This window comes from Pseudophryne corroboree, chromosome 4 (genome assembly GCF_028390025.1).
Source record: "Pseudophryne corroboree isolate aPseCor3 chromosome 4, aPseCor3.hap2, whole genome shotgun sequence".
Lineage (NCBI taxonomy): Eukaryota > Metazoa > Chordata > Amphibia > Anura > Myobatrachidae > Pseudophryne > Pseudophryne corroboree.
In genome coordinates this window covers 246,118,856-246,133,619 of record NC_086447.1, presented here as the reverse complement: position 1 = coordinate 246,133,619, position 14,764 = coordinate 246,118,856, and the positions used below count along the sequence as shown (strand labels likewise).

General features: G+C 45.7%; 1 protein-coding gene across 6 annotated transcripts in view; it reads right to left on the bottom strand.

Annotated features, from left to right (window-relative positions):
- XRN1 (5'-3' exoribonuclease 1) overlaps nt 1–14,764 on the bottom strand; it is a 425,124-nt gene that overhangs the window by 79,293 nt on the left and 331,067 nt on the right. For 5 of the 6 annotated variants that reach the window (XM_063916003.1, XM_063916004.1, XM_063915999.1 and 2 more), the window contains 9 exons: nt 13,967–14,113; nt 10,730–10,819; nt 10,515–10,650; nt 10,339–10,395; nt 5,317–5,449; nt 5,011–5,080; nt 4,674–4,899; nt 3,063–3,146; nt 925–1,011 (listed from right to left, as the gene is read on the bottom strand). In XM_063916003.1, the coding sequence (XP_063772073.1) occupies nt 925–1,011; nt 3,063–3,146; nt 4,674–4,899; nt 5,011–5,080; nt 5,317–5,449; nt 10,339–10,395; nt 10,515–10,650; nt 10,730–10,819; nt 13,967–14,113 (1,030 nt within the window). The remainder of the gene's footprint in view (nt 1–924; nt 1,012–3,062; nt 3,147–4,673; nt 4,900–5,010; nt 5,081–5,316; nt 5,450–10,338; nt 10,396–10,514; nt 10,651–10,729; nt 10,820–13,966; nt 14,114–14,764) is intronic. The other variant, XM_063916002.1, reaches the window with a different exon arrangement.

Below are 14,764 nucleotides of genomic sequence, written 5' to 3'. Positions count from 1 at the left end.
TGGAGGAAATGTTAACAATCACATGTCTGTGCTGCCCAATCTTGTTTACCCGTACAATGTATTTTGATGGTACCCTCTAGATTATTATTTCTCAAACATTCTGCTGCTTTGCTTGTCAGTTCCTCAACTGGTTTCCTGTATTTTATCCAATCCTATACATACTGTATTTAGAGATTCTACCAACATACAAGGCCATTAACCAAACTCAACCAGCAATTATCTTTTCCCTTAGTTTCAAAAGAACTCCTAACTCAACATCCTGCTCTGACCTCTTCTTCTCATCATCGCTCATAATTTTCTGTTTCCCAGAAAATTTCTCAGGCTGATCCCACTGAGGATTTCCCTCCCTCATACAAGACTTCCCCCTAGCCTCCAAATGTTCAACTCACCACATATATTCTATGACGTTATCTGCTGCAGCTGAAAACTCATTATTAATGTATTTTCCCAGGGGCTGTTTAAGAGAGGAGGGGCCACCTCCACTCTACATGTTCCCGGTGACTAATCTCTACTGCACATGCGCAAATCACCATGAAAAGGCCAGTGATGCCGGCTGCAGCTCCGACGCGGGACTCTGGTGAGGTGAGTAATTACCAATGGGTGCAGGTTGTGTGGACTGGGCCCCCTTGGATCTGGGGGCCTGTGTGTACTGCACACACAGCACCCAGTATAGATATGCCAATGTCACTTGCACACCTGCCCAAACCCCCAAAATTGTTGCATATTCATTGTCACTACGATATGCCCCAAGCTACTGTTACAGAAAAGGACAATCATGCCAAAGTAGATTGAAAGTGGAGGTAAACTAGAGAAGGCAAACAATAGAAAGTCACTAAATGGAGAGACTTACAAGCACCCGTCTAGACAATATTTGCATTAGACAAAATAGCTATTGAAAGATACAGTAGAGCTCCTTCAACAAACCTTGTCATTCACGTTTTGTGATACTTGCTGTGGTCCCCCGGTGCCTTGCAGGGACTGCCACACATTGCAAAACTCCTCTTGTTTATGCTGACAAAGGAGAATAAAATGTAACAATGTTCTATTATTATTATTATCATTTATACAGCAGAACCAATTAACCAGCACTGTCCAGAGAATATTTGAGTCTTATATTGGAGTATTGCTTATGACCCCAATGCTGCCCCACAGGAATACCATGGGGTAAATGTATTGTAGAGGCATGGATCGTGCTGCTATAGCACTTCCTGCTTCATCGCATTACCAAGGTGAGGCAGGAAGGGACATCGACGAGATGTACTACCATCTTGTCTGCCGAAGCGGGGGAGGGTAAGCTCCCTCCTCTGATGATGACCGTATGAGCATACAGAGCATCAGCTTACTGCTGGTGTGCGCTGTCTCCATCTCCGGCCAGCACAGCTGTGTCCCTGCTGTGGAGATGGGGTATCGACACCCGCAGCTGTCAAAATCGATGCAGGTGTTGGAACGGTCAGCGCTGCCAACCTTTCATACATAGCCAACACATATCCACGCGCTATCTTATAGATAGCAGCGCTGATATGGACAGGAGCGCATACAGGGGGGAGAAGCGGTATAGCGCACACAACATGCGCTGATACCACTTCTCTCCCATAACGGTGGATACATGTACCCCTATGTCACATGTACTTTTCCTTCCTACACAATGGGGTGTGTGAGGGGGGGGGGGGGGGGGAGAGTGGTTACAATACGGAATCCCAGAGGTCACAATGCCGCCGGCGCCACAGGCTATTCTCCCGCTGTGGGTGTCCATGACACCCATGACAGGAATATATAACCTGTGGCGAGCGCTGCGAACCACAGTGCCCGCAGCATGGCGAGCGCAGCTAGCCCACGAGGCACTTTCTAGCACTCGCCCTGCTGCCGGCATACTGGTAGCCGGGATGCCGCTGTGTACTCTGGCGGTATTTCCTACTGAACCCCGATGGGGATAGCCACTTTGTATGCTGGGCCAAAAGTCCAAAAAATAGATTCTATAGCCATGGCCAAAAGTTTTGAGAATGACACAAGTATTGGTTTTCACAAAGTTTGCTGCTTCAGTGTTTTTAGACCTTATTGTCAGCTATTACTATGGTATACTGAAGTAAAATTACTTGCCCTGTACTGGACCTCCCCCCGCATGTCAGTGTAATGGATTGTAGATGTGCAATATTTCGCACATTTACGATCCATGCTAAATTAGGCCCTAGGTTCACTGTCATGGCAAAGATAGACTTCAGAACACAATTTAAGACCTGGAGGAGGGCGGGAACGGGGCGTCGACACCGCATTTTATGGGCGTCAACGCTCCATTTAAAGGGCGCAGTCCAGACAACAGAGGAGTGTCCGGACCTTAGCTGGGGTGGGTCGCGGCAGCTGCGTGATGTCACACGCAGCCGCTGCGACCCTTAACATGGCAGGTAGTCGTCTACCTACTCGAAACACGCGAAAGCATTGGCGCTGTGAGTTGCTTTCGCATGCCTGCGAGACGGGAGCGGGGAATGGGGTGGGGTGGGTTTATTAGCAAATCTACGATCAGGTCTGAATTGGGCCTGATATACCCAACAACTAAATCTTTTTGAACACCACATTCATCGTAACAATACCCCAAGAGTGACACATAATAGAATTTTAGAAACAATTAGTATTTTATTTACCATTCCACTCAAACCAGACAAATGAAGGATTATGAACCATCCCTTAACTAAAATTTTTATACTGTAAAAGTATTTTGTAAAGCAGAGCATACTGATCCCTGGTCATCACTGGCTGGCTCACAATGCAGCCTGTGGAAACTGCATCCTCTCTCCGATCCAGTTTGCTTTCTGGACCAAATCTACTCACAGTGAGCTATACTGAGCATTCCCGCGATACTGATAATGTAAGCTCTACGTTACAACCAACATCCATGCAGGGGCCATCACTATGGACTGGACAGGGTGGGCCGGGGTAAAAGGTTAAGTCAGTGGAGATTATATAAGTGGTTGACTGGTAAATATAAAAAACAGATCTGCTGAGACAGAATAGTATATGAGGGAATAGGACATATTTCTGAAAATAATGGACCATAAATGTAAACTTGCCTTTTGTTTCTGATTTCCAGATGAAACAAAACCTTTGTTTAGAGAGCTTGCATTTCCCTGAAACTGCTGCTTTTCATTGGGTTGCTTAATAAAATGGAGAGAAGTTACCGGGTAAATATATGGTTAAAACAACATTTGCTGGTATCAAGGATATTTATCTCACATTCCATATAAACTCTTTCATCTTCCCAATCCAGTCCAACCCTGAACTAAAGTAAATGGTCAAGATGAACTAACTACAGTTAAAAGCAAAGAGGTGCAGCAGTTACACCCTGAGGTGAGTGATAACAGGGGCTGGAGAAGGAGCTTGGTGGTGGCAGTGACTATTCTCTCACGACTTGTATGCAGTCGGTCACTCAACTCCTGTGCAAAATTGGAAAGTTACAATATACTGGGCTGTTAAGATGAAATGATCTGTACTTAGAAGACTTGGGAGCGAGTGCTCAGTTTTGTAATGAAGAGAAGTTGGACTAAGGGTACTTAAGGATGCCCAAGCCATTTGTTGAAGAAGAAAAAATAATAATACAGGTTGAGTATCCCATATCCAAATATTCCGAAATACGGAATATTCCGAAATATGGACTTTGAGTGAGAGTGAGATAGTGAAACCTTTGTTTTTTGATGGCTCAATGTACACAAAGTTTGTTTAATACACAAAGTTATTAATAATATTGTATTAAATGACCTCCAGGCTGTGTGTATAAGGTGTATATGAAACATAAATAAATTGTGTGAATGTAGACACACTTTGTTTAATGCACAAAGTTATAAAAAAATATTGGCTAAAATTACCTTCGGGCTGTGTGTATAAGGTGTATATGTAACATAAATGCATTCTGTGCTTAGACTTGAGTCCCATCACCATGATATCTCATTATGATATCTCTAATTATTCCAAAATACGGAAAAATCCGATATCCAAAATACCTCTGGTCCCAAGCATTTTGGATAAGGGATACTCAACTTGTATACAGTTAAAGCTTTTGTCACCAGGTGCGATACAAATCATTTGTAATCATTGCTAAAGCAACACTTTCGAACATCTTGGCCACACAACTCACTGGAAATTTTGGTTTTAGGGTCTCTGAACAAGCAGGTACATTGGGAAGTCTGACAAGAGATACCCTGCCAGATCTGAAACAAAGCATTAGATATCACATGCTGGCTATTCCTTCTGATGTTACCTTCTGCTTTGACAATGCTGTTCTTCGAATTAAAACGGTTGGTGACCACTATGTATGACAACTGTAGCGCTTTTAAAATTATATGTATCGCCACATGGTGACATTTCTAATATTTTAAATTACTATTAATATATATTTTTTTGGTTCAGAAAATGGCTAGCATACGTTCTGAAGTACTGGTTGTTCAAATTTCTCTTAAATTATGAGACATAGAACTTGTGCTCTAAGTATTCACTTTAATTTTAGAAGCCCTTTATTTAAAAATTAAACCAAACAAATCTGCATTCAAATTTTATCATTATACTAGATTGAACATTTAAAAAAAATACTGGTTTTCAGTATGATTTTTTTTTTTTAAACAGACACACACTGTCAATTACTGCAACTGTCCATTTCATTTGTGTGAGTTGGCAGCAGCAGTTCTTACCCGGGTGGGAATGAAGGGAGAGCGTGGAGAGTGGTTTAGGGCACCAAGGTGGCCTTTTTGTGATCCTCCTGCAGATAATTCAGGGGAGTAAGGGGAATAGTGATTGATGGCTGGTTGTGGTTTTACTATAGCAGTCAACTTCTGTCCTCCGCTCTCTGTACGATTACCGTGGGAAAGATTGATTAAGGCACTTGTTGGTAAACGATAGCCTCTGGATTGGGAACTCCTGCAAGAACCAATGTAAATAAAAAAACAAACAAAAGGGATGCAATAAGGAGGACGTTGTACTTAACTCATTTACCGGAAAACTGCACAATAAGCCTTTTCATATACATACCTTAGTGTTAAACCACCGGGGAATTCCTCATCAAACAATACTTCAAGCAGCACATCAACATCACGCTCGGCTGCAAATATATAAACAATGTAATGGCATTTACGAAATTTACCCTATAACCAACACTTGTGTGGTATCCAAAATATATTGTTCCTAAATAAAAGGATAATTGAGTTTTTTTAGTACAGAATTCAAAGTAATAAGCAGACAAAAAAAAAAAAGAAATTAATAAATACCATCAAAGCCAAGCAACAGACAAGAGACCATAGAAACCACAGAACCATCAGACTGAGGTATTGCCCTTACCTCCTTTGATTCCAACAATGGTTCCTCTGAGTCCCAAAGGGACAGAAAAGCTCTCACGTACATTGACAACACGGTCAAACAGTCGGAACTCTGCATCTCTGTCTGGAACGACTCCATGCTGCTGTGCAAGAGGCTGTCAAAAAGAAATATGTCAAGCGATGAACAATTACACGACAATATAAATATTATATACTGTACACACATTCATATAGTGTGTGTGTGTGCATGTATATGTTCCTATGACAACCGCAGTAACTCTCCACGCTAGACGCGGTCTGCCGCGATTCCTAAACGCAGAGCAGCCGGGTGTATCCGTGCAGAGAGCGGACGCCCCGGAATGGAGGGGATCCGGATGCTGATGCTTTATTTTGGATCAAGGAAAAGGGATTGATGTACGCTGAGACCAAGCCATACTCTGGTACGCAATTCAATTATTTGTGCATTTTTATCGTTCTGGAGAGAACTACTACACCATAGGCGCTTGTTTTTCTGTTTGTTTATATTTACCCCTTTTCTACAGACTCGGTAGCTCAGTGTGTCTTCTTTTGCATTAGGTCCGTGAAAATGCGTCTTATGCTCAAACTAATATAATAGGATGCACGAGCAGCTTCTGCTGATTAAAATTATATGCGGCATGCCTATACTCTGTGTGTAATTGCGGCTCTATCTGCATCCAAAATGCCACATTAGTGTTTTCCATGAAAACACTGCAGCATAGCATTTTGTATCCAAATACAGTCGCAGTCACACACAGAATATAGGTATGCAGTATATTATTTTAAATCAGATGCTGCTTGCGTGTATTACATTAGTTTGCGTTTAATACGCATTTTCGCAGAAAAAAAACGCAAAAAAACAATTTTGGCCCTACTGAGTCACATGGCACTCATGCATTGTGTAACGCGACAGAGCAAAGATATAAGAGGACACAACTGTATAGCTTTCCATCTCCCTCTGCCCCTCGACATCCATCTCCCCATCTGCACCTCGACATCCATCTCCCCATCTCCCTCTGCCCCTCGACATCCATCTCCCCATCTCTCTCTGCCTCTCGACATCCATCTCCTCATCTCTCTCTGCCCCTCGACATCCATTCCCCCATCTCCCTCAAAATCCATCTCCCTCTGTCCCACGACATCCATCTCCCCATCTCCCTCTGCTCCTCGACATCCATCTCCCTCTGCCCCTTGACATCCATCTCCCTCTGCCTCTCGACATCCATCTCCCTCTGCCTCTCGACATCCATCTCCCTCTCGACATCCATCTCCCTCTCGACATCCATCTCCTCATCTCTCTCTGCCCCTCGACATCCATCTCCCCATCTCCCTCGAAATCCATCTCCCCATCTCCCTCTGCCCCACGACATCCATCTCCCCATCTCCCTCTGCCCCTCGACATGCATCTCCCCATCTCCCTCTGCTCCTCGACATCCATCTCCCTCTGCCCCTTGACATCCATCTCCCCATCTGCACCTCGACATCCATCTCCCCATCTCCCTCTGCCCCTCGACATCCATCTCCCCATCTCTCTCTGCCTCTCGACATCCATCTCCTCATCTCTCTCTGCCCCTCGACATCCATTCCCCCATCTCCCTCAAAATCCATCTCCCTCTGTCCCACGACATCCATCTCCCCATCTCCCTCGACATCCATCTCCCCATCTCCCTCTGCCCCTAGACATCCATCTCCCCATCTCCCTCTGCCCCTCGACATCCATCCCCCCATCTCCCTCTGCCCCTCGACATCCATCCCCCCATCTCTCTCTGCCCCTCGACATCCATCTCCCCATCTCTCTCTGCCCCTCGACATCCATCTCCCCCATCTCTCTCTGCCCCTCGACATCCATCTCCCCATCTCTCTCTGCCCCTCAACATCCATCTCCCCATCTCTCCCGCTCGACATCCATCTCTCCCTCTCGACATCCATCTCCATCTCTCCCTCTCGACATCCATCTCCCCATCTCTCTGCCCCTCGACATCCATCTCCCCATCTCTCCCGCTCGACATCCATCTCCCCATCTCCATCTCTCCCTCTCGACATATAACCCCCCATCTCTCTCTGCCCCTCGACATCCATCTCCCCATCTCTCTCTGCCCCTCGACATCCATCTCCCTCTGCCCCTCGACATCCATCTCCCCATCTCTCCCGCTCGACATCCATCTCCCCATCTCTCGCTCTCGACATCCATCTCCCCATCTCCATCTCTCCCTCTCGACATCCATCTCCATCTCTCCCTCTCGACATCCATCTCCCCATCCCTCTGCCCCTCGACATCCATCTCCCCATCTCCCTCTGCCCCTCGACATCCATCTCCCTCTGCCCCTCGACATCCATCTCCCCATCTCTCTCTGCCCTGACATCCATCTCCCTCTGCCCCTCGACATCCATCTCCCTCTGCCCCTCGATATCCATCTCCCTCTGCCCCTCGACATCCATCTCCCCATCTCTCTCTGCCCTGACATCCATCTCCCTCTGCCCCTCGACATCCATCTCCCTCTGCCCCTCGACATCCATCTCCCCATCTCTCGCTCTCGACATCCATCTCCCCATCTCCATCTCTCCCTCTCGACATCCATCTCCCCATCTCTCTGCCCCTCGACATCCATCTCTATCTCTCCCTCTCGACATCCATCTCCCCATTTCCATCTATCCCTCTCGACATCCATCTCCATCTCTCCCTCTCGACATCCATCTCCCCATTTCCATCTATCCCTCTCGACATCCATCTCTCCCTCTCGACATCCATCTCCCCATCTCCCTCTGCCCCTCGACATCCATCTCCCCATCTCTCTCTGCCCTGACATCCATCTCCCTCTGCCCCTCGACATCCATCTCCCCATCTCCCTCTGCCCCTCGACATCCATCTCCCCATCTCCCTCTGCCCCTCGACATCCATCTCCCTCTGCCCCTCGACATCCATCTCCCTCTGCCCCTCGACATCCATCTCCCCATCTCCCTCTGCCCCTCGACATCCATCTCCCTCGACATCCATCTCCCCATCTCCCTCGACATCCATCTCCCCATCTCCCTCTGCCCCTCGACATCCATCTCCCCCTGCCCCTCGACATCCATCCCCCATCTCTCTCTGCCCCTCGACATCCATCTCCCCATCTCTCTCTGCCCCTCGACATCCATCTCCCCATCTCTCTCTGCCCCTCGACATCCATCTCCCCATCTCTCTCTGCCCCTCGACATCCATCTCCCCATCTCTCTCTGCCCCTCGACATCCATCTCCCCATCTCCCTCTGCCCCTCGACATCCATCTCCCCCTGCCCCTCGACATCCATCTCCCCCTGCCCCTCGACATCCATCTCCCCCTGCCCCTCGACAACCATCTCCCCATCTCCTTCTGCCCCTCGACAACCATCTCCCCCTGCCCCTCGACATCCATCTCCCCCTGCCCCTCGACATCCATCTCCCCCTGCCCCTCGACATCCATCTCCCCCTGTCCCTCGACATCCATCTCCCCATCTCCCTCTGCCCCTCGACATTCATCTCCCCATCTCTCTCTGCCCCTCGACATCCATCTCCCCATCTCTCTCTGCCCCTCGACATCCATCTCCCCCTGCCCCTCGACATCCATCTCCCCATCTCCCTCTGCCCCTCGACAACCATCTCCCCATCTCCCTCTGCCCCTCGACATCCATCTCCCCCTGCCCCTCGACATCCATCTCCCCATCTCCCTCTGCCCCTCGACATCCATCTCCCCATCTCCCTCTGCCCCTCGACATCCATCTCCCCATCTCTCTCTGCCCCTCGACATCCATCTCCCCATCTCTCTCTGCCCCTCGACATCCATCTCCCCATCTCTCCCGCTCGACATCCATCTCCCCATCTCTCCCTTTCGACTTCCATCTCCCCATCTCTCTGCCCCTCGACATCCATCTCCCCCATCTCTCCCTCTCGACATCCATCTCCCCATCTCCATCTCTCCCTCTCGACATCCATCCCCCCATCTCTCTCTGCCCCTCGACATCCATCCCACCCATCTCTCTCTGCCCCTCGACATCCATCTCCCCATCTCCATCTCACCCTCTCGACATCCATCCCTCATCTCCCTCTGCCCCTCCACATCCATCCCCCCATCTCTCTCTGCCCCTCGACATCCATCTCCCCATCTCTCTCTGCCCCTCGACATCCATCTCCCCATCTCTCTCTGCCCCTCGACATCCATCTCCCTCTGCCCCTCGACATCCATCCCCCATCTCTCTCTGCCCCTCGACATCCATCTCCCCATCTCTCTCTGCCCCTCGACAGCCATCTCCCCATCTCTTCCTCTCGACATCCATCTCCCCATCTCTCTGCCCCTCGACATCCATCTCCCCATCTCCATCTCTCCCTCTCAACATCCATCTCCCCATCTCCATCTCTCCCTCTCGACATCCATATCCCCCATCTCCATCTCTCCCTCTCGACATCCATCTCCCCATACCCATCTCTCTCTATCTATGTTTAAACATTACCATTACATTTTTTAAATCACATTGCGGCTAAAAATCCTACACCACCTCTGCTGTAAGCAACTAGGGGTCTGACTCAGAGTTGTACGCTAATGCAATTGCAATTTTCTAGGCTACAGAACAGCTATTGTTAGCAAGTGAAGCTGCCGACCAGGAATGAAGAGAGACTCCCACCACAGATATCACAACTCATTCGTAATTGTGTACATCTATGCAGCCTATAAGCAATAACACGGATCAATAACTACTCGAGTAGGCGCCATATTTCTCTGCACACATAACAGCAGCTGACAGCATATACACGCCCCAAAAACAGCCATGACATGTCTGCATTTTTACTTCCACTCCGTCAACTCTCCTGCAATGAAATCCGCACTGCAAGTGTGCTCACAAAGGTACCTTTATACAAGAACAGTGCGATTGCAGTACACACGCAGCCTGCCGATAATCGCACAATTGCATGAGCTGAAAATTCTTTGAATCTCTATCAATACAAAAGTAACACAAAATGTATTTGAATTACTATGAAAATCATACTTCGATCTTACATACAAAAAACTTACCCGGAACAATAAGTGCGGCTTCACAGTCACCCGCACCTTCTTATTGCTTTTCTTGGTCTGGAGAAAACAAACATATTACTGTACCTCTTGAATGAGTATGTTACCGTACAATACAGTACTATTCCACTGATACAGGTACATGCCTCTTGGCAATGGCAGTGATTAATGAGCCGTACCTTATATTTGGCAACCTCCTCTTCAATTTTCTCCACAATAGCAGCATCTAAGATTTGTAAATCGCATGACGAGCGCGACAACATGCTGACAGGGTGAGCCTTCAACCAGGAGACAATCTCCTGAACTTTCTCTGCACTGTGGCCAAGGAGAGAATGGGTTACCCAGCAGAAATACAGATACTGTCACAGCATTTGTAAAACACTAGATTTCTCACCCATTTTCATCTTCTCCAGGCCAAATGTCATCCTCATAGAATACATCATCTTGGCTAGTCTTTGAAATGTATGTAAAGAGCTCAGGGTACCTGGAACAATAAAAATGAAAAATCATTTAATGCCATGTGCAGACACCACTTTATATTACTTGAAGTTAAATATTAAGTATACACTCAACGTACACAATTGCCAACGAAACAAAACCGTATTCTAGCCTGCTGCAGAAAGGGCCTAAGTAGACGGCAGAGCAGAAACCTCTGGTGTCCATCTCATGTGGGCCTATCAAAGACAAGAAATCCTTAAGGGACAGGATTGCACTCTGTGACTTAGGGTCTAATTCAGCGTTCGCATGCTGTAGCCCTGTAAAGAGTGTGCACACCTCTGCCTGATTGAAGGGCGGGGGTAGGGGGGGCTTCCCCCCGCAAGTCAGGGTAATGGATTGTAGATGTCTGTTTTTTCGCGCATCTACGATCCATGCTGAATTAGGCCCTTAGTCCTCATTAAAAGATTGAGGCCTTGGTGGGGAATAAAGGGAGTGCTCATATAAGGAGTGCAGTAAGATATATGACTTTAGTGAGGAATGCATTTGGTCAGATAGTGTAAGTTTCCAGAATCCTATATTTACTTAGGTTATGCGGCAAAAAGCTAAAAGGGCCTCAATGCATGTTTGATAAACCATCAGCCAGTTTTTGGTAGAAGATCTCTGCTTACTCCAGAAGAGGACAGACTGCTCTAGTGCCTTCAGCAATAAGCTTATTTGTTTTGTAGGTCAGGACCAGTCCTATAAGTTGCCCAATACCAGGTCTGCTCCTGTTTTAGCATCATTTTAGGTTGTCCTCAAATTGTATAAATGGACTCTATGGTGATGTAGGGAGAACATCAGAGACAGGATGGGCTTACGGGGAGATATAAGGTAGCTAAAACCCACAAAAGACTTTCTGATGCTGAGGCTATTTGCCTGGAACCACCTGCCTCCGACTAAGACAAATCGCCTGCATATCCTTGCCTGCAACATAGAATGCCGACAGCAAATTAAGATTTATTTCTTCCATGATGATTTATGAAGTGCATCATTGCTCATTTGTCTAAGAATACCCTAAGATGTTTTCTCTGTAATGTAATAAAAAAATGTTGAACTGCTTTCCATATTGCTCTAACTGCCAATATACTTATGTGAAGTTTATATGACCAAGTCATGTATTACCATTGCGAGATGAGCTCTCCAGTCTGTAGCACTGGAATCTGTCTCTGGTATTGGCCACTCTTGATCTTAGAGTGACATTCTAGCTGTCTTATCTTGCGTTTTGCCACCAGGTCAAAGGCCTCTTTGTGGTTCTCAGTACTCTGATGTTGTGATCTAGATAGTCCTGCTTGTGACTGCACAAGGTCAGTAATTCTCTAGCTCTAACTCACTTGAGTATAGATAGGAGGTCGGAATAGATGTTGGAAATGGTTAGATAACTAATCAATGACACTCTATATTGTACGATTAATATCAATACAAATGTATTGCCAGTTCTAAGACCTGTGATAGGTGATTGACAGGTAAAGAATAATATGAAAGGCCCCTGAGGATTTTTTGACAAAAAAATAGTGTGGAATAAAACCCTTTTCCCTCCTTATCTTATAAAACTGGAGAACTGGAGTAATTCTTTGAGCTTTGATTAAGTTTTGTGGATAATTTTAAAACGCTTTGATGAAATGTACAAAGACATTTCACCTTTGGATGCTGATGAAACTCTTCCCTGTATCCTTTTCTTATGATTTAGAAAACTCATAGATTTTTGTTGATATCTGTCCAAATGCCTGCATATTGCACAATTCTGCCCCCTACTGGTGGAAAGGGTCACAGATTCAGACAATAGTCAGTGTGGGGTTCTCCGATTTTACGTTTAATCTTTACTGGTGAAGGCTCAAAAAGGCTGCCATGAAGTAGAAATAACATTCTGTATGTTGACTTGCAGTCAAGGATTCTACCCAACATAAGTATGCTAAGACACAGAGAATACCTTCCCCCTCTCCTCTCCAGTGGTATATATTGCCCTTCTCCTCACCTGTGACTTTATCTTACCTGTCTCTACCTAATATATGAGTGAAGCTAACTATTGTAAAGGCTACCATGGAGTACTGAAGGAGAAGAAAAATGATACACACAGTTTACATATATGCACACAAATATACACAGTTGCTGCTATACTACTCATTGGTTCCGCGTAGGAGCACAGCAACTAGTACCATTTTACCATATTAGACGTGGAGAAGATACACAATTGTACCACTGTGATGCAACTATCTGCATTTACCCAAAAATCAAGCACCTCCCACTAAATGAATCCAGATGACTACAAGAGGATGAACACAGACTGACACATAAAACACAACTATCAACTCCATCATTCTGAATACAGATAGCTTTTACATATTTGTCCTCATACAGCTAGCCTCATTACGTCATGTGGCACTTGGCACCAGTGAGCTGTGCTGTGTAGCATCTTTTTGCTTGAATGTGCATGTTATTCGCGATGCAACAAAACAGTTTCACTGATGAACTTGATTTGCAACACTTGTGTATCTGGTGTGAAAAAAAAGCCACAGCCGCTGCATCGTAGCACTTCAGAGTGCAGCCTCGGAAAGTGGTGAGCTCGGCGGAAGCAGAGTCACATGCGACCCGGCGTACTGAGAAGGAATGTTTGACGCAACTGCAGCAATAGGTGTATGAAGGCACATCGGTTTGTTCGTACAGATGTGTCCACTTACATCCAAGCCTTCCTACATGCTAAACAGCCCTTCTGGTCACTTCATTGCGTGTCGTGACTGTTGCGCTGAGCGTCTCTACATGCAACTTTTTTCAGTAAAATTAGTCTAATTCAAAACAAATCTTATGCAGTTTAAACGGTATACGGCATACTTACTGTATATCTGCATATGAAATGCCACAATACAGTGTTTTCCTAGAAAACACTAACTTGCCATTTTGTATATAGTTACAGCCGCATAAACACATAGAATATAGGCATGCTGCATATCATTTTAATCAGCAGAGTCTGCTTTTGTGTCCTATTCGCATTGTGATGCAAATGAGACACATTATGGGCAAAACGAGACACCCAACGCTAATGGAGTTGCACTGGACCGGTCAGCTCACTCACGCCAGGCATCTCCCGTTGCAATGCATATTGAAGCAAGATATGAGGACATATCTGTAGACTAGGATTTTCCAATATAAGATCACATACCTCTCTGTATATTCACCCAGCAGCTGTTCTACAGCAGAGGAGTATGTCCACTCAGTACCCACTCTCTTGGTGTAGCCAGGAACCTCTTCATTTTTCTTATTGAATTTCAAATTTAAACCCACATTTGCTTTTTGTTCTCCATGGGGACTGAAATAAACAGCACGAGGAAAAGTTACTCCACACAATATTACTTACATTGCACAAGCATATGATGAATGACCCATTTCAAAAAGGAGTATGACATTCCCTACAGGACATACGATACATTCTTAGGAGGGATTGAGACCACCCAATTATATATTTTTGTGAATATACAGAGGTGTTACTCTCTATACATTAGAAAAAGGCATATGACATTGGACATATTAGATTATTCCAGGAAGTCTAGTCTAAGTCATGAGAACATGAGCTTAAGGATCTGGTCAACAGTTACATTTACTGATTGGAGCCATCCAACCCTTAGAACATTCATAGGTTATTTGGGCATTCTTTTAAACAAGGTTTTGTTAAAGTATTATTATCCTTTATTTATATGGCACTACAACACCTTACAACGTCCATAAACCGAAACAGTAGGAACATACACACAAACAACTGACATCCAGTACCAAACACTGCGAAACAAGGACAATGTTTGCAAACATTGCTACATCAGCAGTCATAAGACTCAAAAAGCATCATAGAAACATAGAATTTGACGGCAGATATGAACGACTTGGCCCATCTAGTCTGCCCCTTTTTTTTAACCATATTTTTCATCTCAAACCCTATTTGATCCTTATTTCTTTGTAAGGATAT